General features: G+C 49.1%; 1 protein-coding gene across 2 annotated transcripts in view; it reads left to right on the forward strand.

Moving 5' to 3' along the window:
• The first annotated feature begins 1,224 nt into the window (after nt 1–1,224).
• Nucleotides 1,225–26,564, forward strand: part of XPO6 (exportin 6) — a 137,734-nt gene continuing 112,394 nt past the window's right edge. The window contains exon 1 of one of the 2 annotated variants that reach the window (XM_029055139.2): nt 1,225–1,341. In XM_029055139.2, coding sequence (XP_028910972.1) covers nt 1,339–1,341 — 3 coding nt within the window. In that variant the 5' untranslated portion in view covers nt 1,225–1,338. The remainder of the gene's footprint in view (nt 1,342–26,564) is intronic. The other variant, XM_029055130.2, reaches the window with a different exon arrangement.

Genomic DNA, 26,564 nt, shown 5'->3' on the forward strand with positions numbered 1-26,564 from the left:
AATGTTGGTATTTGTTGAGTGCTTACTATGTGCAGAGCACTGTTCTACAGGGTCATCAGGTTGTCCCTCGTGAGGCACCCAGTCTTCATCCCCCTTTTCCAGATGAGGTCACTGAGGCCCAGAGAAGTGCAGTGACTGGTCCACAGTCACCCAGCTTTCAAGTGGCAGAGCCGGGATTTGGACCCATGACTTCTGACTCCCCACCCCGGGCTCTTTCCCCTGCTTCTCTCAGCAGCACGGTGCTCTGCACACTGTAAGCGCTCAATCAATACGATTGAATGAATGATTGAATGAATGAGTGAGCAAGTGAACGAATGAATGGACGAATGAATGAATGAGCGAGCGAGCAAACGAATGAATAAATGAATGGACGAATGAATGAATGAACGAACGGACGAATGAATGAGCGGACGAAGGGACGAACGAATTGACGAATGAATGAATGAGCGGACGAATGAATGAACGAACGAACGGACGAATGAATGAGCGGACGAAGGGACGAACGAATTGACGAATGAATGAATGAACGGACGAATGAATGAATGAGCGGACGAATGAATGAATGGACGAAGGGACGAACGAATGGACGAATGAATGAATGAATGGACGAATGAATGAATGAATGGACGATTGAATGAATGAACGGACGAATGAACGAACGAATGAATGAATGAACGAACGAGTGAATGAACGAACGAATGAATGAACGGACGAATGAATGAATGAACGAATGAACGGACGAATGAATGAATGGGCAGACGAATGAATGAATGGGCAGACGAATGAATGAATGGACGAACGAATGGACGAATGAATGAATGAACGGACGAACGAATGAATGAACGGACGAGAGGAAGGAAGGAAGGAAGGAAGGAAGGAAGGAAGGAAGGAAGGAAGGAAGGAAGGAAGGAAGGAAGGAAAGCCTGGCGTGCGGGGAGCCGCCCCCGCCCCTCGGCATCTCGGGGGCCTCGTCCATTGGGCTTTTCCGTCAGCCAATGGCGCGGCGCGCGGCCGGTCCGGGGGCGGGGCCCGGGTGGCGCGCGGGGCTGCGCGTCAGTCATTTCCGGGGAGCCAATGGGAGGGCTCGGGGGCGGGGCTTGGGGGGGGAGGCGGGAGGGGGGGGGGCGGGGCAGTCGTTCCTCTTCCTCCGCTGAGGCCCGGCGGGGCCCGGCCTGCCTGCCCGCCAGCCCGCCCCAGCCCGCCCTCCCTCCCTCGCCGCCCTCGGCCGGTCCCCGCCGCCGGACGCTTTTCCCCGGCCGCCTCGGACCATGACATGAGCGGCCCGTCGGACCCGTCGCCGCCCCCGGGCCGCATCACCTGAGGCGCCGCCCGGCCAGCATGGTGAGGCCCCGGCCCCCCCCCCCCCCCTCCCCTCCCACGGCGGGCGAGGGGAGGCCCGGGGAACCGGCCTCCCGAAGGGGAGGGCCCGCGCCGGAGGCCGGTGACGCGGCCGGGCGGGATGAACGGCCCTCGGGCCGCCTCCTCCTCCTCTCGCCCTCCCTTCCAAACGCGAGGCCTCGGCGTCGGGCGTTTCGCTTGTTTCCCTGGGGGGGGGGGGGTCGTGAGAAATGGGGGGTCGCTGGAAAGTCCCTCCCACGCCTTCGCCGGCCCAGCTGAATCTGCCATTTTGTGTTGCTGGGGAGGTGGGAGGCCCGGGTGGGCGGCCTTCTTGGGATGGAGCTTAAATACTAACATTATTATTATTATATGATGATGATGATGATGATGGAGCGGGACCGACGGAGCTGTGAACAAAGCCTCGCCCCCCGAGGCCGGGCTGGAGGTGGAGGCAGGACCGGCCCCGCTCCGCCCCTCGTCTGCCCTGTGACCTTGGGCCGCTCACTTCCTTCATTCAGCACTATTTCCAAGAAAGACGTTGGTATGGGTTAAGCGCTTACTCTGTGCCGAGCACTGTGCTAAGCGCCCGGGGAGATCCGGGGTCATCAGGTGGTCCCCCGTGAGGCTCCCAGGCTTCACCCCCATTTTGCAGATGAGGGATCCGAGGCACAGGGCAGTGAAGTGACTTGCCCGCAGTCACACAGCCGACGGGCGGCAATTAATAATAATGGTGAGGTTGGTATTTGTTAGGCGCTTACTATGTGCAGAGCACTGTTCTGAGCGCCGGGGGAGAGACAGGGTCGTCAGGTTGTCCCCCGTGAGGCTCCCAGGCTTCACCCCCATTTTGCAGATGAGGGATCCGAGGCACAGGGAAGTGAAGTGACTTGCCCACAGTCACACAGCTGACGGATGGCAATTAATAATAATAATAATGTTGGTATTTGTTAGGCGCTTCCTATGTGCAGAGCACTGTTCTAAGCGCCGGGGGAGAGACAGGGTCGTCAGGTTGTCCCCCGTGAGGCTCCCAGGCTTCACCCCCATTTTGCAGATGAGGGATCCGAGGCACAGGGAAGTGAAGTGACTTGCCCACAGTCACACAGCTGACGGATGGCAATTAATAATAATAATAATGTTGGTATTTGTTAGGCGCTTCCTATGTGCAGAGCACTGTTCTAAGCGCCGGGGGAGAGACAGGGTCGTCAGGTTGTCCCCCGTGAGGCTCCCAGTCTTCATCCCCATTTACCAGCCGAGGTCACTGAGGCCTAGAGAAGTTAAGTGATTTGCCCACAGTCACGCAGCTGACGAGTGCCAGAGCCGGGAGTCGAACCCGTGACCTCTGACTCTGAAGCCCAGGCTGTTTCCACTGAGCCACGCTGGCAGTTGGCTGAGCGCCTACTCCGGGCAGGGCGCCTCAGTTCCCTCATCTGGAGAAAGGGGGAGGCAGAAAATGGGAGCCCCACGTGGGACCGTCTGATGGGCCCGCAGCTCCCCCAGCGCTTAGAACAGTGCGCGGTAAGCGCTGAACAGATGCCATCATTAGAGTAATAATGTTGGTATTTTTTAAGCGCTGACTATGTCGCACGGAGTCAACGCTTAACAAATACCATCATTATAACAATGTTGGTATTTGTTAAGCGCTGACTGTGTCGCACGGAGTCAAGCTTAACAAATACCATCATTATTATGAGAGGGGCCAAAGCATCTGTCAGAGTCGCGGAAAGGTCGGGGGCCGGGGGTCATTTGGGGCAATAGAGCCCCCTGCCCATGTGTCTCAATAATAATGTTGGTATTTGTTAAGCCCTTACTCTGTGCAGGGCACTGTTCTAAGCGCCGGGGGAGTTACAGGGTCATCAGGTTGTCCCCCATAAGGCTCACAGTCTTCACCCCCGTTTTACAGATGAGGTCACTGAGGCACAGAGAAGTGAAGCGACTCGCCCACAGTCACCCAGCTGACAAGTGGCGGAGCCGGGATTCGAACCCATGACCTCCGACTCCCAAGCCCGGGCTCTTTCCACTGAGCCACGCTGCTTCCGTGGGAAGACTGGGAGCCCCTCGTGGGACAACCTGATGACCCTGTATCTCCCCCAGCGCTTAGAACAGTGCTCTGCATAGAGTAAGCGCTTAACAAATACCATCGTTATTATTATTATCTGTAAAAATGGGGATTAAAAAATGTGAGCCCCACGTGGGGCGATCTGATTACCCTGCAGCTCCCCCAGCGCTTAGAACAGTGCAAGTAGTAAGCGCTTAACAAACACCATCATTATTATGAGAAGGGCCAAAGCATCGGTCAGGGTCGTGGAAAGATGGGGGGCCGAGGTCATTGTGGGGCGATAGAGCCCCCTGCCCACGTGTCTCTTAGTAATAATAACGTTGGTATTTGTTAAGCGCTTACTCTGTGCAGAGCACTGTTCTAAATGCTGGGGTAGATGCAGGGTCAGCAGGTTGTCCCACGTGAGGCTCACAGTCTTCACCCCCATTTTACAGATGAGTTCACTGAGGCCCAGAGAAGTCAAGTGACTTGCCCAAAATCACACAGCTGACAAGTGGCGGAGCCAGGATTTGAACCCATGATCTCTGACTCCCGAGCCCGGCCTCTTTCCACCGAGCCACGCTGCTTCTCTATAAGAATGTTGGTATTTAAGCGCTGACTATGTGCAGAGCACTGTTCTAACCTCTGGGGGAGATACAGGGAAAGCAGTTGTCCCACGTGAGGGTTACAGTCTTCACCCCCGTTTTCCAGATGAGGTCACTGAGGCCCAGAGAAATGAAGTGACTTGTCCACAGTCACACAGCTAAGTGGCGGAGCTGGGATTCGAACCCATGATCTCTTACTCCCAAGCCCGGGCTCTTTCCACTGAGCCACGCTGCTTATACCATCATTATTATGAGAAGGGCCAAAGCATCGGTCGGAGTCGCGGAAAGGTGGGAGGCCGGGGGTCACTTCAGGGTGATGGAGCCACTTGCCCACGTGTCTCTTAATAATAATAATAATAATAATAATATTTGTTAAGCGCTTACTCTGTGCAGAGCACAGTTCTTAGCGCTGGGGTAGATACAGGGTCAGCAGGTAACAAATACCAACATTATTATTATTCTCAGGTTGTCCCACATTAGCTCACAGTCTTAATCCCCATTTTACAGACGAGGTCACTGAGGCACAGAGAAATGAAGTGACTTGCCCACAGTCACAGCTGACGAGTGGCAGAGGGGGATTTGAACCCATGACCTCTTACTCCCAAGCCCGGGCTCTTTCCACTGAGCCACGCTGCTTATACCATCATTATTATGAGAAGGGCCAAAGCATCGGTCGGAGTCGCGGAAAGGTGGGAGGCCGGGGGGTCACTTCGGGCGATAGAGCCCCTTGCCCACGTGTCTCTTAATAATAATGTTGGTATTTGTTAAGCGTTTACTCTGTGCAGAGCACTGTTCTAAGCGCTAGGGGAGTTACAGGGTCATCAGGTTGTCCCATGTGAGGCTCACCCCCATTTGACAGATGAGATCACTGAGGCCCAGAGAACTGAACTGACTCGCCCCCAGTCACACAGCTGACAGGTGGCAGAGCTGGGATTCGAACCCATGACCTCTGACTCCCAAGTCCGGGCGCTTGCCACTGAGCCACGCTGCTTCTCTATAAAAACCTTAAAACCTGCTCTTCGACCACCCCCCGGCCCGGTTGGGCAACGAGGTTAAAAGACTGACTGCTTCTCTTTCAATTCTCCTTTTTTTTTTTTTTTCCTTTTGAAGTAATTTGACGAGACTGCCATCCCTTCCCCGAACACCTTGTGTAACTCTATTCAGTTATTTTTTGGGGGGTTGGGGTTGAAGATTGGTCTCTCTCTTTTGTAATCCAGTCCAAAGGGTCAAGAGAGGAAAGCCCTCAGACCGAATGAGCAAGTATACAACGGGCACGGCGGGGCCTGGTGGAAAGAGTGGGGGCCTGGGAGTCAGAGGACCTGAGTTCTAATCCCGGCTTGGCCATTTGCCCGCTGTGGGACTTATCTAGTTAAACTTATGTAGTTCACTTTCCTCATCTGAGAAATAATAATAATAATAATGTCGGTATTCGTTAAGCGCTTACTATGTGCAGAGCACTGTTCTAAGCGCTGGGGTAGATACAGGGTAACCGGGTTGTCCCACGTGAGCCTCACAGTTAATCCCCATTTTCCAGATGAGGTCACTGAGGCCCAGAGAAGTGAATTGACTTGCCCACAGTCACCCAGCTGACAAGTGGCAGAGCCGGGATTCGAACCCATGACCTCTGACTCCCAAGCCCGGGCTCTTTCCACTGAGCCACGCTGCTGGGAATTCAGTACCTGTTCTCCCTCTTCGTCAGACTCTGAGCCCTGTGTGGGATGGGGTCAGTGTCCCATTTGATCATCTCGTATCTACTCCAGTCATTAGTAATCACTGGAGTATTTCTTAAGCACTTACTAGGTGCCAGGCACTGTACTAAGCACTGAGGCGGATAAAGTATATTGGGTGTGGTACCCAGTCCCCGTCCCACGCGGGGCGCACGGTCTCCATCCTGTTTTGTCGGCGAGGTAACTGGGGCCCAGAGAAGTGAAGTGACTTGCCCAAAGTCACACAGCAGATAACCGGCAGAGCTGGGATTCGAACCCATGATCTTCCGACTCCCAGGCCTCTGCTCTATCCACTGGCCACGCTGTGTTTGGCACATGGTAAGCCCTTAACCAGCACCATAATTATAAATTATTGTTATTATTCGATTGTTGCATTACTGTGTAGTCAGCCTGTTTTTGGTAAGTATTGTTATGGGACAATAAACATTGATTAAATCAGTATTGCTCCTTTGGCTTTGTTTAGTTTAATTGGTTCACATCCAACACCTTGGATGCCCCTGTTCACTCCCTGAAAAAAAGAACCCCAAACTATTGCTTTATAATGTTTGTGGAATTGTGCTAAAATTGACCTTAATGCTCGACATTTTTTTCCAATTCATAAGCTGATTACTTTAGTGGTTCAAGAAGAAATATCTACTCATAACCCCGGTTGGCTCCGTGCGTCGTAGGGGAGGGAATTTTGAGCATCTCTTACTCACCACTACTATGTATGGTCTCTGATTTTAATAGTTCTCCGATTTGGAGCAGAAAATCGTACGATAGTATCTTGGCTAACATTTTCCATCCTTCTACTCTACTGGCATTCACCGTATGTATGCCCTCGTGGTCCCTGATCCGGAAGTGCCCACTTAAGAAATTATATATAAATTGGGATGAAAGGTACGGAAGAAATTATCGCCGTGGAAAAACGTAAAGAGCACTTGAATGCGTTTGATTTAGTAAATAACGTAATCATTCAGTGGTACTGATTGAGTGCTTACTGTGAGCGGGGCACTGTACGGAGCACACGGTGCAAGAGATGGTAGGAATTCTTTGCTCACAGGGAGCTTTCGGTCCAGAAGGGGAAACAGATCTGGAAGTAAATTTTGGCGAAGTACCTAAGTGTCTGTGGGGTTGAGGTTGTGGTGAATATCAAGTGCTTAAGGACTACAGACTCTAGACTGTAAGCACGTGTCTAGATTGTAAGCTTCTCTCTAGAGTCTAAGCTTGTTATGGGCAGGGAACGTCTACCAGCTCCAATAATAGTAATAATAATAACGTGTGGGATTTATTAAGGGCTTACTATGTGCCATGCACCATACTGAGCGCTGGGGAGGATACAAGCAAATGGGGTTGGACACAGCCCCTGTCCCACCTGGGGCTCGCAGTCTCACCCCTCCCATTTTACAGATGGGGTAACTGAGGCACAGAGAAGTTAAGTGAACTGCCCGAGGTCACGTAGCAGACAAGTGGCTGAGGCGGGATTAGAACCCACGACCTTCTGACTCCCAGGCCCGGGCTGTCTCCACTAGGCCATGCTGCTTCTCCCAACCTCTGAACGCAGTAAGGGCTCACTGTATTCCATCGGTACAGATCCAACTGCGTAGGTGACAGAAGGGAGAGGGAGTAGGAGAAATGAGAGCTTTGTCAGGAAAGGCCTCTTGGAGGAAATATGATTTTAATAAGCCTTCGGGGAGAGGGGTGGTCTGTCAGATACGAAGGGGGAGGGAGTTCCACTTTGGATAGTTCATCCTCTGAAGGAAGACTGAAGTTTCGAATCCATCTCCGTAGCACAGGGCGAGGGAGAGATAGGGGTATCTTTTACTACATAAACCAATTGCCAGTCTAATAATAATGTTGGTATTTGTTAAGCGCTAACTCTGTGCAGGGCACTGTTCTAAGCTCTGGGGGAGATACAGGTTGTCCCACGTGGGGCTCGCAGACTTAATCCCCACTTTACAGATGAGGTCACTGAGGCACAGAGAAATGAAGTGACTCGCCCACAGTCACACAGCTGACAAGTGGCAGAGCCGGGAGTCGAACCCATGACCTCTGACTCCGAAGCCCAGGCTCTTTCCACTGAGCCACGCTTAGCACTTAACTGCAGTTCCTGGAGTGAGTGAATACCATCAATAATAATAATAATGGTATTTGTTAAACGCCTACTATGTGCCAAGCACTGTTGAAAGCGCTGCGGTGGGATATAAGATAATCAGGATGTCCCACGGGGGGCTCACAGTCTTAATCCCCATTTTACAGATGAGGTCACTGAGGAAAAGAGAAATGAAGTGACTTGCCCAAAGTCACACAGCTGACAAGTTGGCGGAGCCGGGATTAGCACCTGTGACCTCTGACTCCCGAGCCCGGGCTCTTTCCGATCAATCAGTCAATTGTATTTATTGAGCACTTTGTGCAGAACACTGTACTAAGCACTCGAGAATATAGTCTAACAACGTCGCGGAGTTGGTTGACACATTTCCGGCCAGACGACCTTACAGTCTAGAGTGGGAGACAGACTTTACTACGAATAAGTGACGGATATGGACATAAGTGCTGTGGGGCTGAGGGAGGGGTTAATCAATCGATCGATCGATCGTATTTATTGAACACTGATGTGTTCGGAGCACTGCACTAAGCACGTGGGAGAGTACAACACAACAGAGTAAAAGACGCATTCCAAGCCCCCAGCGAGCTTACGGGCTAGTGGGGGGGAGAGATATTAATATGAATAAATAAATTCCAGCTATGTACATGAGTGCCGTGGGGCTGGGAAGGAGGATGAGTAGACGGAGCAAGTCAGGGCGATGCAGAAGTGAGTGGGAGGGGAAAGGAGGAGCGGAGGAGGAGCTCCTGGAGCTCTTGGAGGAGCTGTGCCTCCAGCGAGGCTTTGAAGGTGGGGAGAAAAACTGTCTGTCGGATGTAAAGAGGGAGGGCGTTTCGGGCCAGAGGCAGGACGTGGGTGGGAGGTCGGTGGCGAGATAGATGAGATCGAGGCAGATCGAGGCACGGTGAGAAGGTTAGCATTAGGGGAGCGAAGCGTGCGGGCTGGGTTGTAGTAGGAGAGCGGTCAAGTGAGGTGGGGGGTCCAAGATGACTTGCTCTCTTTATCCCACCACCCCCCGGCCCCACAGCACAAATGTACATATCCATAATATATTTTTATAAGCGTCTGTCTTCCCCTCTAGACTGTCAACTCGCTGTGGGCAGAGATTGCGTCTGTTGTATTGCTCTGCACCACTCAGTACATACGATCGGTTGATCGCTTTAAGGCCGATTGTAAGGAGTTGCCTTTCGACGCGGAGGTGGATGGGCAACCGCTGGAGGTCCTTGAGGAGTGGGGAAACATGGTCTGCTGGTTTTTGTAGAAAAAACGATCTAGGCAGCAGAGCGAAGGACGGACTGGAATGGGGAGAGGCAGGAGGCGGGGAGGTCGGCAAGGAGGCTGATACAGTAATCAAAGCAGGATACGCTAAATCCTTGGATTAACCTGGTAGCAGATTGGATGGAGAGGAAAGGGTGGATTTTAGTGATGTTAGGAAGGTGGAAAGGACAGGATTTAGTGATAGATTGAATGTGTGGTGGGAATGAGAGAGATGAGTAATGAGAGAGATGAATCAAGGCTAACCCCGGGGTTACGGGCTTGTGAGACGGGAAAGATGGTGGTGCCATCCCCAGTGATGGGAAAATCCTTGGGAGGACAGGGTTTGAGTGGGAGGATAAGGAGCTCTGTTTTGGACGTGTTAAGTTTGAGGTGTCTGTGGGCTACCCAGGTGGAGGTGTCCGGAAGGCGGGAGGAAATGCGAGACTGCAGAGGAGGAGCGAGATCAGGGCTGGAAGTGTAGATTTGGGAATCATCTAGTTAGAGGTGGTAGTTGAAGCCTTGGGAGTGAATGAGTTCTCTAAGGGAGTGGAGTGGGTATAAATGGAGAATAGAAGGAGACCCAGAACTGAACCCTGGGGGGCTACCGCAGTTAAGGGGTAGAAAAGGTAGAGGAGGAGCCCACGAAGGAGACTGAAAATGTGTGGCCAGAGGGTAGGAGGAGAACCAGGAGAGGACAGTGTCGAGGAAGCAGCGGGGTTTAGTGGAAAGAGCACGGGCTTGGGAGTCAGAGGTCGTGGGTTCTAATTCCGACTCCGCCACTTGTCTGCTGTGTGACGTTGGGCAAGTCACTTAACTTCTCTGGGCCTCAGTTACCTCATCTGTAAAAATGAGGATTTTAAAAAAAAGTGGGACAATCTGATTTCCCCGTATCTACCCCAGCGCTTAGAACAGTACTCTGCACATAGTAAGCGCTTAACAAATACCATTATTATTATTATTATCAAGCCAAGGTTGGGTAATGTTTCCAGGAGAAAGGAGTGGTTGACTGTGTTCAAGGCAGCGGAGAGGTAGAGGAGGATTAGGATTTGTACATTCCAAGCGCTTAGTACAGTGCTCTGCACATAGTAAGTGCTCAATAAATGCTATCGAATGAATGTATTAGGATGGAGTAGAGGCCACTGGGCCTGACTGGAATCTAACAGCAAAACACTGGGAATCAACTAGAACCAAATTTTTATGGTAAATAGTTTTGGAAGATAGCTATGGTGAAGTCTGCATTATTGGACGTCTTTTATAGTTCTTTAAACAAATTCTAAATTGCCTTTTTATTGGTCCCTGATCCTTTCAAGCCATTTAATCCTTGAATTAGTAGATGGCCAGTTATAAGACTAATACCGTCCCCCTTTGAGAGAGACTTCAGGGAGTGTTGAACCATTTTTCTTCTGAATGTATTGTCCTTGTGGTGCTTCTAGCATAAAGAGCCAGAAAAAGAGCAATTATTAATCGATCTGAATGGCCTCCTTGAGAATTCTAAATCTGAATTTCAGTTTGCAGTTAACCAAACTTGTTGGCTTAGTGAAGTTTGCTAGCTCAAGTTTCTTAGCCTGTAAAAGAAATATAAGGAGTTTCCTGCGTAAACAAATACCTTACCAAACTGCCTTCAGGCCCCTCCAGCAGAGATGAGGTGGAGGGAGGAAACTTGGGGGTTGTTTCTGGCGCTCTGGTGACTGCCCCATTCATCTCTCTCATTCAACCCGTATATTGTGTCTGTCACCAAATCCTGTCTGCTTTCACAATATTTCTGGAATCTTCCCCTTCCTGCCCATCCAAACAGCCTCCACACTGCTCCAAACACACACGTGGTATAGTGGCTAGAGTCCGGGCCTGGAAGTCAGGAGGTCAGGGGATTTAGCTCCGCCACTTGTCTGCTGTGTGACTCTGGGCAAGTCACTTGACTTCTCTGGGCCTCTGTCACCCCATCCGTAAAATGGGGAGTGAGACTGTGAACCCCACGTGGGATAATTTGCCTGTATCCACCCCAGCGCTTAATACATACCACAATTCTTCTTCTTATTTCTCAATTAGACTATTGCAGCAGCCTCCTCACCGACCTCCCTGCCTCTGTCTCTCTCTGCTCCAGTCCTCCCTTACTTCAGTTTTCAACCTGGATCATTTTTTTCAAAAAAAAATTCAGTCCAGCTCTCCAATCTTCTCAAAACCTTCCGGCAATTGCCCATCCATTGCAACATCAAGCAGAAACTCCTTTAAGGCACCCAGTCAACTCCCCCCTTCTACCTTCCTCAGTGATCTCCTGCTACAAGCCAACCTGCACACTTCATTCCTCTAATGCTACTCACTGTGCCTTGATCTTGCCTCTCTCACCGCCGTCCCCTTGGCCACGTCCTGCCTCTGGTGTGGTGCTTCCTCCCCCTTCGTATCCGACAGACCACCAACTTCAAAATACTACCAAAGTCATGTCTCCTCCAAGAGGCATTCCCTCATTTCCCCTGTTTCCTCTCCCTTCTGCATCTCTCAGACCCTTGGATCTGTACCCTTCAAGCACTTTGATACTCACCCCACAGCACTTAAGTCCGTATCCTTATCCTCTTCCATGTGCCCCATCTGTAATTTTATTGTCTATCTCCCCCTCTAGACTGGAAGGTCCTTGTGGAAAGGGATCTTGCGTACCAACTCTGTTGCAGGGGAATCTCCCAAGTTTTTGGTACAGTGCCCTGCACACAGTAAACTCAATAAATGGTATTCTTAAGCGCTCACTATGTGCCAGGCACTGCACTAAGCGCTGGAGTAGATACAAGCTCATCAGGTTGGACAGAGTCCATGTCCCACATGGGGCTCACAGTCTTAATCCTCATTTTACAGATAAGGTAACTGAGGCATAGAGAAGTTAAGTGACTTGTCAGAGATCACCCAGCAGACGAGTGGCGGAGCCGGGATTAGAACCCAGGTCATTCTGACGCACAGGCCCGATTGATTGCAGCCTCAGTGGGAGAGGCAATCGAAGATAAGTTATAGGGGAGTGGTGAGGAAGGCGATCAGTCATGAGGAACCTGGCTCTTCCCGCCTTTCTCCAGCCCAAATTACAGTTCTCCATGACATTTCCAGTGCTGACTTTCCCCCAGCCTTTCTGACTCAGGTACTGGAATTTCTGATAGCCAACTGACATTTTGGCCGTGTTGTTATTGCAGGAGATAACAGTAAACTGTACGTAGTAGATTCGGTATTTAGCTCTGTTTTATCCAGGCTGGAGTGATCCAGGCTTTATTCCTCTGAGCACAGGAATTTTCACGGCCAGGGAGCACTTGCCGTCACTTTAGCTCCTTGCCTGGCCACCCAGCTGGCTGGAACCTTTTTGGCTTCAAGGGCTGGGGGTCAAAAAAAGCTCAAAAGGGACTTACTGCATGGAGTCAGCACAACAGGCGAGAGGCTGGACAGGTGGCTAGCCCCAGACTGAGCAGTTCTTGACTTCCTCGGTGAGCATTGCCGGTGGTATAATAATAATAATGATGGTGTTTGTTAATTGCTTACTGAGTGTCAAGCACCGTTCTAAGCACTGGGATAGATACAGACTAATCAGGTTAGACAAAGTCCCCGTCCCACATGGGGCTCCCAGTCTTAATCCCCACTTTACAGGTGAGGTGACTGAAGCCCAGAGAAGTCAAATGATTTCCCAGCGTCACACATCAGACACGTGCCGGAGCCGGGATTAGAACCCATGTTCCGACTCCCAAGCCTGAGCTCTATCCGTTAGACCCGTTAGACCGCGCTGCTTCTCTGACTGGCTGATCGGAGCCCTGCTCACTACAGAAGCCTGCTCAGTGCCCCAACTCCCTTGGTGGAAGAAGGAGGTCTTTGGCTTGAAGGCACTGGTATTTCTGCCATCTAGGTGAGGGGAAGGCCCGTGTCCGGATTGTCTGCCGGGCTGCCTTGTTCACCCGTGGAGCGGTAGATCCAAGTGACAGGTCCACAACCTGAAGTAGTTGCCCAACACTCCCCACGTGTGACCGTGATGGCAGAGGCCCCCAAACACCTTCAGCTCGGATGCTCCACTGTGGCCACCTTATGGGGTCAGAAATCCATCTCTCCTTATTGACCCCGTCCCACCACTTTTGCTCCCGGGACAACGTTGGATTACAGAAGTTGAACCAATCAGCAGAAAGGATTCCTATACCACAGCAAGGGATGTGGTGGCTTGCCTAGCTAAACAACCTCCAGCCTGTGCTACAAAAGCTAATCAATCTACTATATTGACTGAATGCTTACTATGTTCAAAGCACTGTACTAAGCACCTTGGCTACAACAGTTCAATAGAGTTGGTAGAAATGATTCCCTTTTTTTTTTTTTGAGTATTTGTTAAAGTGCTTACAATGTGACAGGCACTTTTCTAGCTCTGGGGTAGATACAAGATCATCAGGTTGGACACAGTCCTTGTCCCACATGGGGCTCACAATCTTAATCCCCATTTTACAGGGAAGATAACCGAGGCCCAGAGAAGTGAAGTGACCTGCCCAAAGTCACACAGCAGACAGATGGCAGAACTGGGATTAGAACCGAGGTCCCTCGGACTCCCAGGCCCGTGCTCTATTAGGCCTCGCGGCTTCTCTCACACTGCTTCTTCCTGGCCACAGAGGGCTTACAGCTTGAGGGGGAGAGAGAAATTCAAAATAAATTCCAGATAGAGGAAATGGCCAAGGATATGGACATGAATGCTCTGGGGCTAAGGATCGAAAACTGAAGGGGTACAGATCCGAGGACGTAGGTGACGCAGAGGGGAGCGCAAATAGGGGAAATGAGGGGGCCAGTAAGGGAAGGCCTCTTAGAAGAGACAAGATGTTAGGAGGGCTTTGAAGGTGGGGGTAGTGGGAAAGCACTGGGCTATCCAGAGCCCAACCAGCAGCTGAGGTTGCCATCTCGTTGCCATTCCCTAGCCCCTGTTGGCGATTCTGTCTTTGGGTTTGGGTTGTTCAGTTTGTCTGAGCAGGGGTTTAGTGGCCAGTTGAGAATGTACTGTATTAACGGTACGTCTCAGAAATTGTTGGCATTGTAAAAATGTAGAATTTTATTCACCAATGCAAGTCAAAACGTTTTATATATAGAGCTCCCATTTTTTTTTTTTAAATAGTATTCATTCATTCAATAGTATTTATTGAGCGCTTACTATGTGCAGAGCACTGTACTAAACGCTTGGAATGTACAAATCGGTAACAGATAGAGACAGTCCCTGCCCTTTGACGGGCTCACAGTCTAATCGAGGGAGGCGGACAGACAAGAGCAATAGCAATAAATAGAATCAAGATAGTATAAATAGTAGTATTACTACTAATAAATAGTATTTATTACACGCTTACTGTGTGCCAAGCACTGTTCTAAGCACTGGGGGGATACAAGGTAATCAGGTTGTCCCACATGGGGCTCACAATCTTCATCCCCATTTTACAGATGAGGGAACTGAGGCACAGAGAAGTGAAGCGACTTGCCCAAAGTTACACAGTTGATAAGTGGCGGAGCCAGGATGAGAACCCATGACCTCTGACTCCCAAGCCCTGGCTCTTTCCACTAAGCCACGCTAATTCTCTCTTTCAGCTCAACACCATTAGCGGAGTTGATATTCTATATTATACTCACTAGAGAGCAACATCAATGGCATTATTGAGTGCTTACTGTGCGCCGAGCCCTGCGCTAAGCCCTTGGGAGAGCACAGTGCAACAGAGTCGATAGACACGTTTCCTGTCCACAACCAGCTCATAGTCTGGAAGGGGAGACAGATGTTAATATAAGTAATTTATAATATATAATTTATAGATATGTACTTAAGTGCTCCGGGGTCGAGGGTGGGACAAATACGAAATGCCCAAAGGTCGCAAATCCGAGTGCGTAGACAACGCCAAAGGGAGAGGGGGGCTGGGGAAAAGAGGGCTTAATCGGGGGAGGCCTCTTGGAGGAGATGTGACCTTAAGGCTTTGAAGGTGGGGAGAGTGGCGCTCTTGGCGAACGTATTTGGATGGGGAGGCGAGGTCCGGGCGAGGGGAAGGATGTGGGAAAGGGGTCAGCGGTGAGATAGATGAGCTGGTGGCACAGTGACGAAGCCGGAACAAGAGGAGCTTAGTGTTTGGGCTGGGTTGTAGTAGGAGATGCTGCCCCCCCTTCACCTCCCCTCAACTAAGCCCCCTTTCCCTCTGCTCCTCCCCCTCTCCCCCTCCCCTCAGCACTGTGTTCATTTGTATATATTTTTATCACCCTATTTATTTTGTTAATGAGGTGTCCATCCCCTTCTGTTTATCGTGATTAAGTTGGTTTTTGTCTGTCCGCCTCCCCCGATTAGACTGTGAGCCCGTCAGTGGGCAGGGATGGTCTCTATCTGTTGCCGAATTGTCCACTCCAAGCGCTTAGTCCAGTGCTCTGCACATAGTAAGCGCTCAATAAATACTATTGGATGAATGAATGAGTGAAAAGATCAGTAAAGTGAGGTAGGAGGGGCCAAGCTGATTGAGGGCTTTAAGGCCAATGGTGAGGAGTTTCTCTTTGATGCGGAGGTGGATGGGCAACCATCGGAGGTTTCTGAAGAGCGGGGAGACCTGGACCGAACTTGTTTTTAGAAAAATGATCCCTGCAGCAGAGTGAAGTATGGACTGGAATGGGGAGATACAGGGGGCAAGAAGGTAGGTACGATAGTCAAGGTGGGATACTGAGAGCTCGCCTCCTCCAGGAGGCCTTCCCAGACTGAGCCTCCCCCTCCCTCTGCTCTATCCCCTTCCCGTCCCCACAGCACTTGTACATATTTGTATTTATTGCTCATTTATTTTATTAATGCTGTGTATCTAAGGTTCTATTTATTTTGATGGTACTGATGCCTGTCTACTTGTTTTGTTGTCTGTCTCCCCCCTTCTTGACTGCGAGCCCATTGTTGGGTAGGGATTGTCACTATCTGTTCCCAAATTGTACTTCCCAATCGCTTAGTACGATGCTCTGCACAGAGTAAGCGCTCAATAAATACGTTTGAATGAATGATAGGATAAGTGCTTAGATTAGGGTAGTAACAGTTTGGATGGAGAGGAAAGGGCAGATTTTAGCAGTGATCTGAAGTAGAACCATTAGGATTTGGTGACACCGAAGGTGCGGTTTGAACGAGAGAGATGAGTCGAGGACAGTATCGAGGTTACGGGCTGGTGAGATGGGGAGGATAGTGGTATTGCCTACAGTGATGGGAAGGACAGGATTTGGGGTGGAAGATAAGGAGTTTTGTTTTGGACATGTTTAGGAGCCCTGAAATGAAAGACCATTGTATGGGCAAAATATTGCAATACTGTCATAGAATAGCGTACTAAATCAAAATTTCCCTTGCCGTCAAATTAGATGGCGGCAGATATAGTCACAGCAGGAATAGAATTTATTAAGCCCTTCTGGAGTGCAGCGCACTAATCTGACTGATTGGGAAAGTACATTAAATTTTTGGGTGAGTTTATATATAAACTTTATATTTTCATTTTCAAATGTGCAAGAATAGGGCTACCAGGTTTTTTTTCCCCACACAAAATAGAAAATGAACTGGAAATCCCCACATTTTCACGCAGAGAAAATCATAGCCCTCAAAGAGAGATGGAGGGAATTTCAGGGTCATCTTTCCTTTTTTTTCCACAGCTACGGTCCCTCTGAAACCCTACTTTGGCCCACTTTTCTCTTTGCTTTTTTGCTGGCTCCTCTTCCAAACCCTCCCAACTTAGCAGCCTGTTTTGTTCCGGGAAGTAGATAGAAAGATAACTAATTCACTTTGTCGTCAGAACAGCAGCCACCCATAGCGTCTGCGTATTTGAATCTTATCCCCAGCACTTGAAACTTAGTGGAAAAAGCACAGGTTTGAGAATCTGGGACCTGGGTTCTATTTCTGGCTCCGCCACTCGCCTGTGGTGTGGGCATGTTACTTAATTTCTCTGGGCCTCAGTTTCTTCCTGTGTAAAATGGGGTTAAATACCTGTTGTGTGTGTCTCTTTTATCTTTGGGCAGGAACTGTCTGATCTGATTATGTTGTATCTACTCCAGTCCTTTGCAGAGGGCCTGGTGTACTGGTTCAGCTATGTAGTCTTGATGTGTTGATACGGCTTTCTGCTTTATACCTGGCCTTCCGATGACTTCCACTCTCTGTAGACCCGTTTTCGTCTGTCTCCCTGTATTAGACCAAAAGCTCCTGGAGCCCAGAGGCTGTACTTGATAAAGCTGTACTCTCCTAAATACTCTGAGCAGTCCGAAGCCAGCACAGGCACTTTGGAAACACCACTGGTCGATGCGGGGAGGAGATGCAGAGGCTTTGTGTCTGTACTTCTTCACTCTAGAGGCCTCCAATTGACCTGACCTCCAGGAAGGCACAGCAAAGTTGTTTGTTGGGTTGAAGAATTAGCCTTAGCCTAAGGGGTGGAGTCAAGTGTGAGTAAATTCTACTGCATCGATTGAACAGCTCACCCTGCCAGCCTATCTGGGTTCTAATCCTGGGTTCTAATCCTGGCTCTACCACGTCTGCTGTGGGACCTCGGGCAAGTCACGTAACTTCTGGGCCTCAGTTATCTCATGTGCAGAATGGGGATTAAGACAGTCAGCCCCATGTCGGACGTGACATGTGCCCAACTTGATCAGTTTGTCTCTATCCCGACTGTTAGTACCGTACCTGACACATAGAGAAGCAGCATGGCTCACTGGAAAGAGCCCGGGCTTGGGAGTCAGAGTTCATGGGTTCGAATCCCGGCCCTGCCACTTGTCAGCTGTGTGACTGTGGGCAAGTCACTTCACTTCTCTGTGCCTCAGTTCCCTCATCTGTAAAATGGGGATTAAGACTGTGAGCCTCACGTGGGACAAGCTGATTGCCCTGTATCTACCCCAGTGCTTAGAACAGTGGTCTGCACATAGTAAGCGCTTACAAATACCGACATTGTTATTATTAGTAAGTTCTTGACAAATAACCTTCTCCCCTCACCCTAAGCTCCCCCTCCCCCCTCCAAAAAAAGAGTAGTGGCTAGGACTTGGCTGTCGTTATTTTAATGTCTGTTTCGTCTAGACTGTAAGCTCCTGTTAGGCAGGGAACGTGTTAGTTAACTATGCTGTATTGTACCTTCCCGAGCACATAGTAGAGTCATCTGCATACAAGTACCCAGTAAATATTCTTGATTGATTGAGGTGTGCCCCATCCCGAGAGTCCTGGGGCCTCTTCCCCTCTCTGGCCACCCTGTGATAGCCACCTTATTCCACACACAACCTGCAGGTATCTGCAGCAATGTGGTGGTTTGGGCCAGGTCAGTAGACTTCCCTGGTGGGATGGGGGTGGGTGTCTGAGCTCGTGGCTCCCATAATGGGAGTGAAATACAGAACCTGGGTTGGTTTCTTCTCCACTCCCTCCGCCCTGACAGCTTCTCACTCTTTCCTCTCTTGGGTCTTGCCCTACCTTGACTGGCATCTTGCTTTCTCTTCTCCTTACCTTCCCCAGCCTGCTACTTTCTTATCCTCTCGGGGACCCACCCGTCCCCTTTGCCCACTGGGCCCCTTGAGAAACTGGCAAAGGAGTCCCCTAATCCTACAGTCAGTTTGCCTCTTGGCAAAGCGGATATTTGGGCAGCACTCCATTTTTAACTTGGAGACGTGACGAAAATCACACAAGCACGGCTCACTCAAGCCGGCTATGCCTCAGGTGATTTTTGTTAATAAAAAATAAAAAGTTGTTGTGATATGACAGACAAAATATTTGCTGTTACCAAAGGTCTACCGGATTAATAGAGTTATCCTTCGGTTTGCCATAATACATCAGTGGTATTTATTGAGTGCTTACTGTGTGCAGAGTCCTGTATAAAGTGCATGAGAGAGGGCAGATTGATAGTTGGTAGGCATGGTTCTGCCTCTCAAGGAGTTTATTGTCTAGCGGGGAAGAGAGATATTAAAATAAATGAGGGATATATACGTAAGTGCCGCGGGGTTGAGGGTAGGGAGAGAATCAAAGTCCGCAGGAGATTCAGATCCAAGCGCATAGGCGATTCAGTCATTCATTCATTCATTCGGTCGTATTAATTGAGCACTTACTGTGTGCAAAGCACTGCTCTAAGTGCTTCGGTGAGTACAGTATAACAATAAACAGACACATTCCCTTCCCATAGCGAGTTCACAACGATGCCAGAAGGGAGGGTGAGTAGTTGGGGAAATGAGGGGTTAAGAAAGGCTCCTTGAAGGAGAGGTGATTTTAGTAAGGCGCTGAAAGGTGGGGAGAGTGGTGGTCCGTCAGATATGAAGGGAGAGAAAGTTCCAGGCTAGAGGGTGAACTTGAGCAAGGGGTCGAGGGTGAGACAGGCCAGATTGAGGTACAGAGAGAAGGTTGGTTTTGGCGGAGCGGTGTGTAAGGTGAGGAGTTTCTGTTTGGTGTGGAGTGGGTCGGGTAACCTTTGGTGGTTTTTGAGGACTGCTTCCTCGTAAGCCTTTTGATGTTCACCCCCACCCCAGCCCTTAGGTAACATATCCACTTGTAATTTACTTTAATGTCTGTCCCCCCCCCATAGACTGTAAGGCCGTTGTGGGAAGGGATCACCTCTAACTATTCTGTTGTACTCTACCACATGCTGACTACAGTGCTGTGCACACACTACGTACTGAATCAATACCATTTATTGATGGATTGAGTTGGGAGCTGTGGATGGAATGTTTTCGTGGTTTTTGTTTTTTAAGAAAAATGCTCTGGGCAGCAGAGTGAAGTACGGACTGGAGAGGAGAGAGACAGGAGCGGTAGTTGAGGTGGGATACGATAAATGCTTGGAGCAGCAAAATACAATAACGCCCCTTTTTTGGCCTCTTGCCCTTTGGGGTGAGCATTGCTCAGAGGTCAGTGGTTAGGAGAAACGAATGTCCTCCCAATCAGACGTATGCTTGGGTGGTTTTTGTTGTAGTGGTGATGGTTCGTTCAGAGCCATCAACCCTGTCTCACCTGTTTCTCTCATACTTTGTCTCCACGTATTAGATGGAAAACGCCTTGAGGGCTGGGACTGTGTGTTTTGCTACTACTCTCCTCTCCCAAGTGCTTTGGACAGTAAAGTGCCCAGCACAGGTGCTCTATAAATAATAATAATCATTACGGTATTTATTAAGTACTAACTTTATGCCAGACATTTGCTCTAAACCCTGGGGTTATCAGGTTGGACGCAATCCCTGTCCCACATGGGGCTCACAGATTAGTTAGGAGGAAGTAAGATTGAATCATCATTTTACAGATGAGGAAACCAAGGCACAAAGAAGTTAAGTGACTTGCCCAAGGTCACACAGCAGGCAAGTAGCAGAGCTGGGCCTAGAAGCCGGAGTCCCCGACTCCCATCTTGGGCTCTTTCTACTAGGCCACACCTGCTTATTCTGCTTGCCACATCTCCTTCCCGCTGCTGGTTTTGGTCTTGAGTTTCAGAGAATGTGGTTTACAAACCTTCGTGCTAGTCAGTAGATTAGCCTTCTGTTGTCAGGTTTTGACTCGGTGGTTGTAGTAACTTCTGTACCTCGGTTTTCCCATCATAGGCATGGGAAGGTTCTGCTCCCCCACCTCAAGTCTGTGACACAAAGTTCTGGTGAAGCCTCGTGTTAACGTGAGCTGTTAGTATTTAGCTGTTCCATGGCATAGGCAGTTTTCTCAGTCCCAACCCTAAAAAGACTCTCGTCGTCCAGAGAACTTTTCCCAATCACCCTGTCGCATTCTAGCCCAGATGTGTGTGGAAAAGATGCTTTGTGGCACAATTGCGTGCAATACCTTTTTCATTTCCGGAGATGGGACTTTTATAAATATTATTGCTTCTTGGAAGCCTGAGTTTGTGCACATAAAAATAAGGGAGTTTGCCTTAACAGAATGTTTAAAGTTGGCCATTTTGGAACTGAAATAGAGTTCCTCTCTATGCGCTTAGCATACTTGTGTTGATGCGTAAGACTGATGGAGCTTCAACTCGAAGCATTCCCCAGGTTTTGGAGCATGAGAAGGAGGGAATAAATGGCATTAATCTTAGGAAAAGTCACTTTGGAATGCCTGTAATTAATTCCTGGTGGGAATGATCACCCCTTCCCCCTCCTGCCACTTATTCATTTATCTGTTTATTTTTTACTGACTTGGATTGGACATGTTTTGATAGTGCATTATGTTTTGGATTATTTTTAATAAGTCTTGTCCTAAACTAGCCATCAGATTTTACTTGTGGGGGCAGTGATATCCCCAGCATATTGTGTGGTGGTTTTTTTTTTAATTGCAGCAATGTTAACTGAGTGTGGTCTAATTTTCTAGGGATATGTTTATCTTATTGCACATATACAATAGAGTGGAAGTAGAGCGCACTATAAATCATGATTATGTACACACAGTTGTGGATAAAAGGCTCCCAAACTGGTGTTTGTGTGGGGGACTGAAAACCCTGGGGTTACATAATATGTAATCTTTCAATTGTTCTGTTGGGAAGAAAAGAAGAATTCTCCAGCATGGGAAGTGTATTCTTGTTGCAGCTTTCTGCGTTTGTAGAACAAAGCAGCACCTGCCTAGATCTAAGAGAAATCAGGTCGACTTGTGTATGTGGGTGAATCAGATGTGTTTATTTGCAGACAGATGGTGTTTTTATGGCAGGGATGAAGAGGGTGGGGGTGGATGTGGGTAGGGGTGGGGGTGGGAGGAAGAGGAGGGAGGTGTCCTTAGTAAGGGATGTGAGGCCAATGGGAATTTGGAATCACCATCATGCTTCTTTAGCACATTATAGTGTTCCAGGCACTGAATTGGTGTCATCAAGAAGCTCACGATTTAAAGAGGGGCGAGAAAGCCACAGAAAAAGCCTAGCCCTCAAAACCAATATAGTCCATAATAATTGCTCAAGGCACTTCAAAGCATTTTAAACAGCAGCCAGTCAAGGGCAAATGGTCTGTCTAGTGCACTCTGAGGGAATACAAGTCATAGTGGTTCCAGACTGCTGGCTCTAGTGCCACGGCAAACCTGTCTCCTCCTTTCCCCTTCCTGCCTCAAGCCCTTCCGATTCCTTTCTCCAATAAAAGCCGGCTAGCGAGACAGACAGTCTGGCTACTAGATGGGTTGTGAGGAAGAGGTGATGGCCACTTTGTTAGACTTCAGGCTGGTGGCTTCCGAGAATTACAGGCTGACAGCCTCCCGGCTATCAGTATTGAGTGGCTGTTCCTTTTGCGGAATTGGGGCTGAGAAAGTGTAGGGAATGAGTCCCGTGGATCCGCTTAAGGGTGCAGGGCCCAGCTATTGGTGTGGGGGAGGTTTAAAGAAGGGAGGCCCCACCCTTAAATCTCTCCTGGGCCCCTAAGCATCGGCTGCCTCACGTCCCTCCCGTGGGATTCCGAACAGTTTTGTGCCCTGCGTTTTGGGGAATCCCTTTTCTTCTGGTGAGAGACTCCAGAGAGCTACTGCGGCATAGGGTGCCAGGGGAAACGGGGGCATTGGCCGAAGCCATTAGTCACCTGGGTGCGCGATTGATTTCGCTCGTCCGTTGCCCACCCCGGGGGACACCTCCTGCCATCCTGCCACCTGGAAGGCCCCGTTCCAGGAATGACCCTACCAGGGAGGGTACGGTAAGTGTCTGGGAGTGGGGGAACCAGGAGCGAGAGAATCAACGAGCGGAAAAATATATTCAAAATGCCACAGCAGGTCGCACCGAATCGCGTACTAAAGAGGAGAGATGATCCCTTTTGCAAGTCAAGAAGACAGTGGATTTTGGGCACCGAGAGGAGGAATGGAAGTGGAGGCAGGGACTGGCTGACGGCAGTCGATGCATTCCTGGTCTCCTCCCCTGCCTTCTTTAAATAGATGTCTGCGGATCTACATGTTTCTACAAATAAAAGTGCTTCTTTAGTTTTTTTATGGTATTTGGTCGATGCTTACTGTGTGTCAAGCACTGTTCTGAGCGCTGGGGTAGGTACAGATTAATTAGGTTGAACACAGTCCTGCCGGGGGCTTACAGTCTAAGTAGTTGTGTGTGTTTAGTATTCGGGGTCGGTAGGTAGGTGATTGTAAAGACTGGCTGCAGGTCACTTTCATGTCACTTTAAAGTGATTTTTCATATTTAGACGTGCAAAAAAAGTGTCTAGCGGAGGAGGGATTAGGAGCAGAACTCACTGGGAGATGCGTGAGAAGGTGTCTTTCTGGACGGGACTGTTTTCGAGCAGGTGGAGGGGTAGGTTTTGAGAGGAGGCAGGAGATCTCTTCCGGAGATGCTGCAGGGAAAGATGGGAGAGTCAGAGAAGGGGCAGGAGGAGGGAGGGACTGGAGAGGAACTGGGGAGGTTTTAGGGAGATCACACCCAATGGTGTAATTAAAGAGCATGGCCAATTAGGGGCAAGATATGTGGTGGGGGGTGTTGGGGATTTGAGGAGGGGTTAAATGTCTGGTACAGCTGGCGTGGGCCATAGGCATGGAAGCCGATCAGGATGGAGAAATAAGGTTGTCAGGTGGAGGAGAAGGCAGAGTTAAAACAGAGGAGGATGAATTTGAGATGAATGAGATTGGCTTGATGGCTGCATTTCCGCCAGCCGCACTCCACAGGTCGCGTATAGGAGCGAAGGAAACGTACTCCGGCAGTTAGGGCATGACGTAGCGGATAGAACACGGGCCTGGGAGTCAGAAGGTCATGGGTTCTAATCCTGGTTCTGCCACTTGGCTGCTGTGTGACCTTGGGCAAGTCACTTCACTGGGCCTCAGTTATCGCATCTGTAAAACGGGGATTGAGACTGTGAGCCCAGGTGGGACAAAGCACTGTGTCCAACCTGATTTGCTTATATCCACCTGAGCGCTTAGTACAGGGAACAGTCAGCTGTCCCTCAGTGGAAAACCTTCCAGCTTTCACCTGCCAACTGTCAGCTCAAGGTTCCAGCCTTCTGAATCACCGCTTGGGTTAATGGGGGTAACTTGGAATTCCGGCTTTCAGAATCTGTAACTGGGTCAGAGGGAGGGGCTCTTATGCACGTTACCGAAATTTATTTGAGTTTGGCTACCATGGATTTACCCTGGGCATTTCAAGAATATTCCTCTCTCCGAGCCATTCTCACAATTTTACCTCATTCTAAAATGTTGTAATTGCTGCAGCGATGTCCAGAAGTGCTCAGAGAGGGAAGCGAAAAGGAGGTGGGATAGGTGGAGCGAGAAAGAGAGGCCGAAGGAGGTTGCATTTTGATTTAGGACTTCAGGAAACATAGGGATTTAAGAACGGGACCCCAAATGGGACTAGTTGGACTTTGCAGGAACTCTCAAGACTGTCCCTGCCCTCGAGGAAATTCAGGTTCAGCAAATCGAAGAAGGTTTGAGTTTAGTGCCACTGCAGTTCACTTGCAGCCAACGTTTACAGCCACTGCTGCTGCGATCTTGGAATAGGAAATGGATTTTTTTCATTGTATTCTCAACTTTTAAAAAAATAATCATGTAACAGCTCTAGAGTTTTTCTTTTCTTTTTTGCTACTCTTGATGTGACATTTGCAGCCATTCGAGATTGGTTTGTGATTCTTCTGAGCTCAGGGTGCGTTCTTGGATACCTTTTTTATTTTTTGAAACTAGAGTCTCTCTTTCAGCGAATCTACTTTGCAATAGATATTTTCTGGGAAACGATCTGCCTAGGATGCAGAATAAATGTTGTTGGCATTCTTGAAATCCTTTGGGAATTGGCTGTATTAGTTCTGTTAAGGAAATGGCTCCCACCGACTGGGAAAGAGAATTTGAATTTTCCTGAAGTTTCCCCTCTGTAGGATCACTGGCATTGTTACTTTCATCTTCCATTCTTTAATTTCATTTGCAAGTAGCTGTGCAAATAAAAAGACTCAACCCAATCAACCAATCGTACTTATCGAGTCAAACCTTTTTTTTTTAAGCGATTACCTGTGCAGAGCACTGTGCTAAACACGTGGGAGAGTACAATGTAACAATATTATTGATTCATTCAATAGTATTTATTGAGTGCTGCTTGGTGCAGAGCACTGTACTAAGCGCTTGGAATGTATTATAGACACATTCCATGCCCACAGTGATTTTGCAGTCTAGAGGGGAGACAGACGTTAATATAAATAAATAAAATTACAGCTATGCACATAAGTGCTGTGGGGAGGGGAGGGGGGATGAATAGCTCTTACTGTGTGCAGAGTACTGTGATAAGTGCTTGGGGGAAAACCATCTAACAGTATAACAGATACATTCCCTGCCCACAGTGAGCTTACGGTCTAGATGGGGAGAAAGCATTGGCCGGTATTTTTAGCTTTCTCCCAAAAGTCGGGGAAGAGAGGACTCCGGCCGAGGCCGGGTAGCGGGCCCCTTCAGCCTCCCGAGCGTCCTGGCCAGGCAAGGCGGGACCCCCCAGATGGCATTGAGGGGGGAGTGTCTCTGTCTGCCTGTCCGTCCCCCCAGCGGACCCCTGTATCTCAGTGGAGCAGAAGGAACCGACTGCAGAAAGGGTCTCTCTTCAACCTGCCTTGACCTACACTGTAAGCACCTTGTTTTGTACTCGCCCAAGTGGTCGGTACAGTGCTCCCTCTGCGCACGGGAAGCACTCAATAGATGCCATCGATTGCTCAGAAGCAGTGTGGCCTAGTGGAAAGAGCATGTGTCTCAGAGTCGGAGAACCCGAGTTTTAATCCAGACTCCACCAGTCACCGGCCGCGTGTGACCTAGAGCAAGTCATCACTGACTTCTCGATGCAACAGTTTTCTCATCTGTAAAATGGGGATTCACTTCCTTTGCTCCCTCCCGCTTAAACTGTGATTACCATTTGGGACAGGGACTGTGCCTGACCTGATTACCTTGCATCGGTCATCTCATCTGTAAAATGGGGATTAGGGTCGTGAGCCCCCTTGTGAGACGTGGATTATGTCCAACCTGATTACAGTGTTTCCACCCTAGCGTTTAGTTCAGTGTCAGGCACATAGTAAGCACCTACCAAATGCCACAGTTATTATTATTGTTATTTATTAAGCAGGACTCCAGGACGGGTGGGGATTGGGAGGAGAAATACTACATCTTCTGTGAGCCTATGTGGGTTGTAGGACTCTGAGGCCGTGTGGTGCTGCAGCTTTGCCTTCCAACTCATGGACATTATAGCGAATGTCAGAATAACAAACAATTCCAAATAAAGAACCAGATGAACCCCATAAAAGCCTGCTTTCACTCTTAAGCTCCGCTTACAGTGAACTTCCAGTTTCATGTTCTGGGGAGGAAGTGACAGATCCTTGGCTGGGGGGGGGGGGGGGCATCCTTGTTGACCCTTTGCTGCCTTTGGATTAAAAAAAAACATAATTTACAGTTTGATTCCAGGAAAAACATTGAAACAAAAGCAGTTTTTGTTTAAACAAAAGTAGGAATCCCTCACAGAAATTTATTTTTTGGGAATATGCAACTGGCTTTGTTCAGGTATCATCCTGGGTCAGTTCGGGGACCAAACTCAAAGCAAAGTGGAGTTTGATTTTATTATTATTATTGTTATTACTGCATTCATTTATTTAATAATATTTATTGAGCGCTTACTATGTGCAGAGCACTGTACTAAGCGCTTGTAATATACAATTTGGCAACA

This window comes from Ornithorhynchus anatinus, chromosome 2, assembly GCF_004115215.2.
Source record: "Ornithorhynchus anatinus isolate Pmale09 chromosome 2, mOrnAna1.pri.v4, whole genome shotgun sequence".
NCBI lineage: Eukaryota > Metazoa > Chordata > Mammalia > Monotremata > Ornithorhynchidae > Ornithorhynchus > Ornithorhynchus anatinus.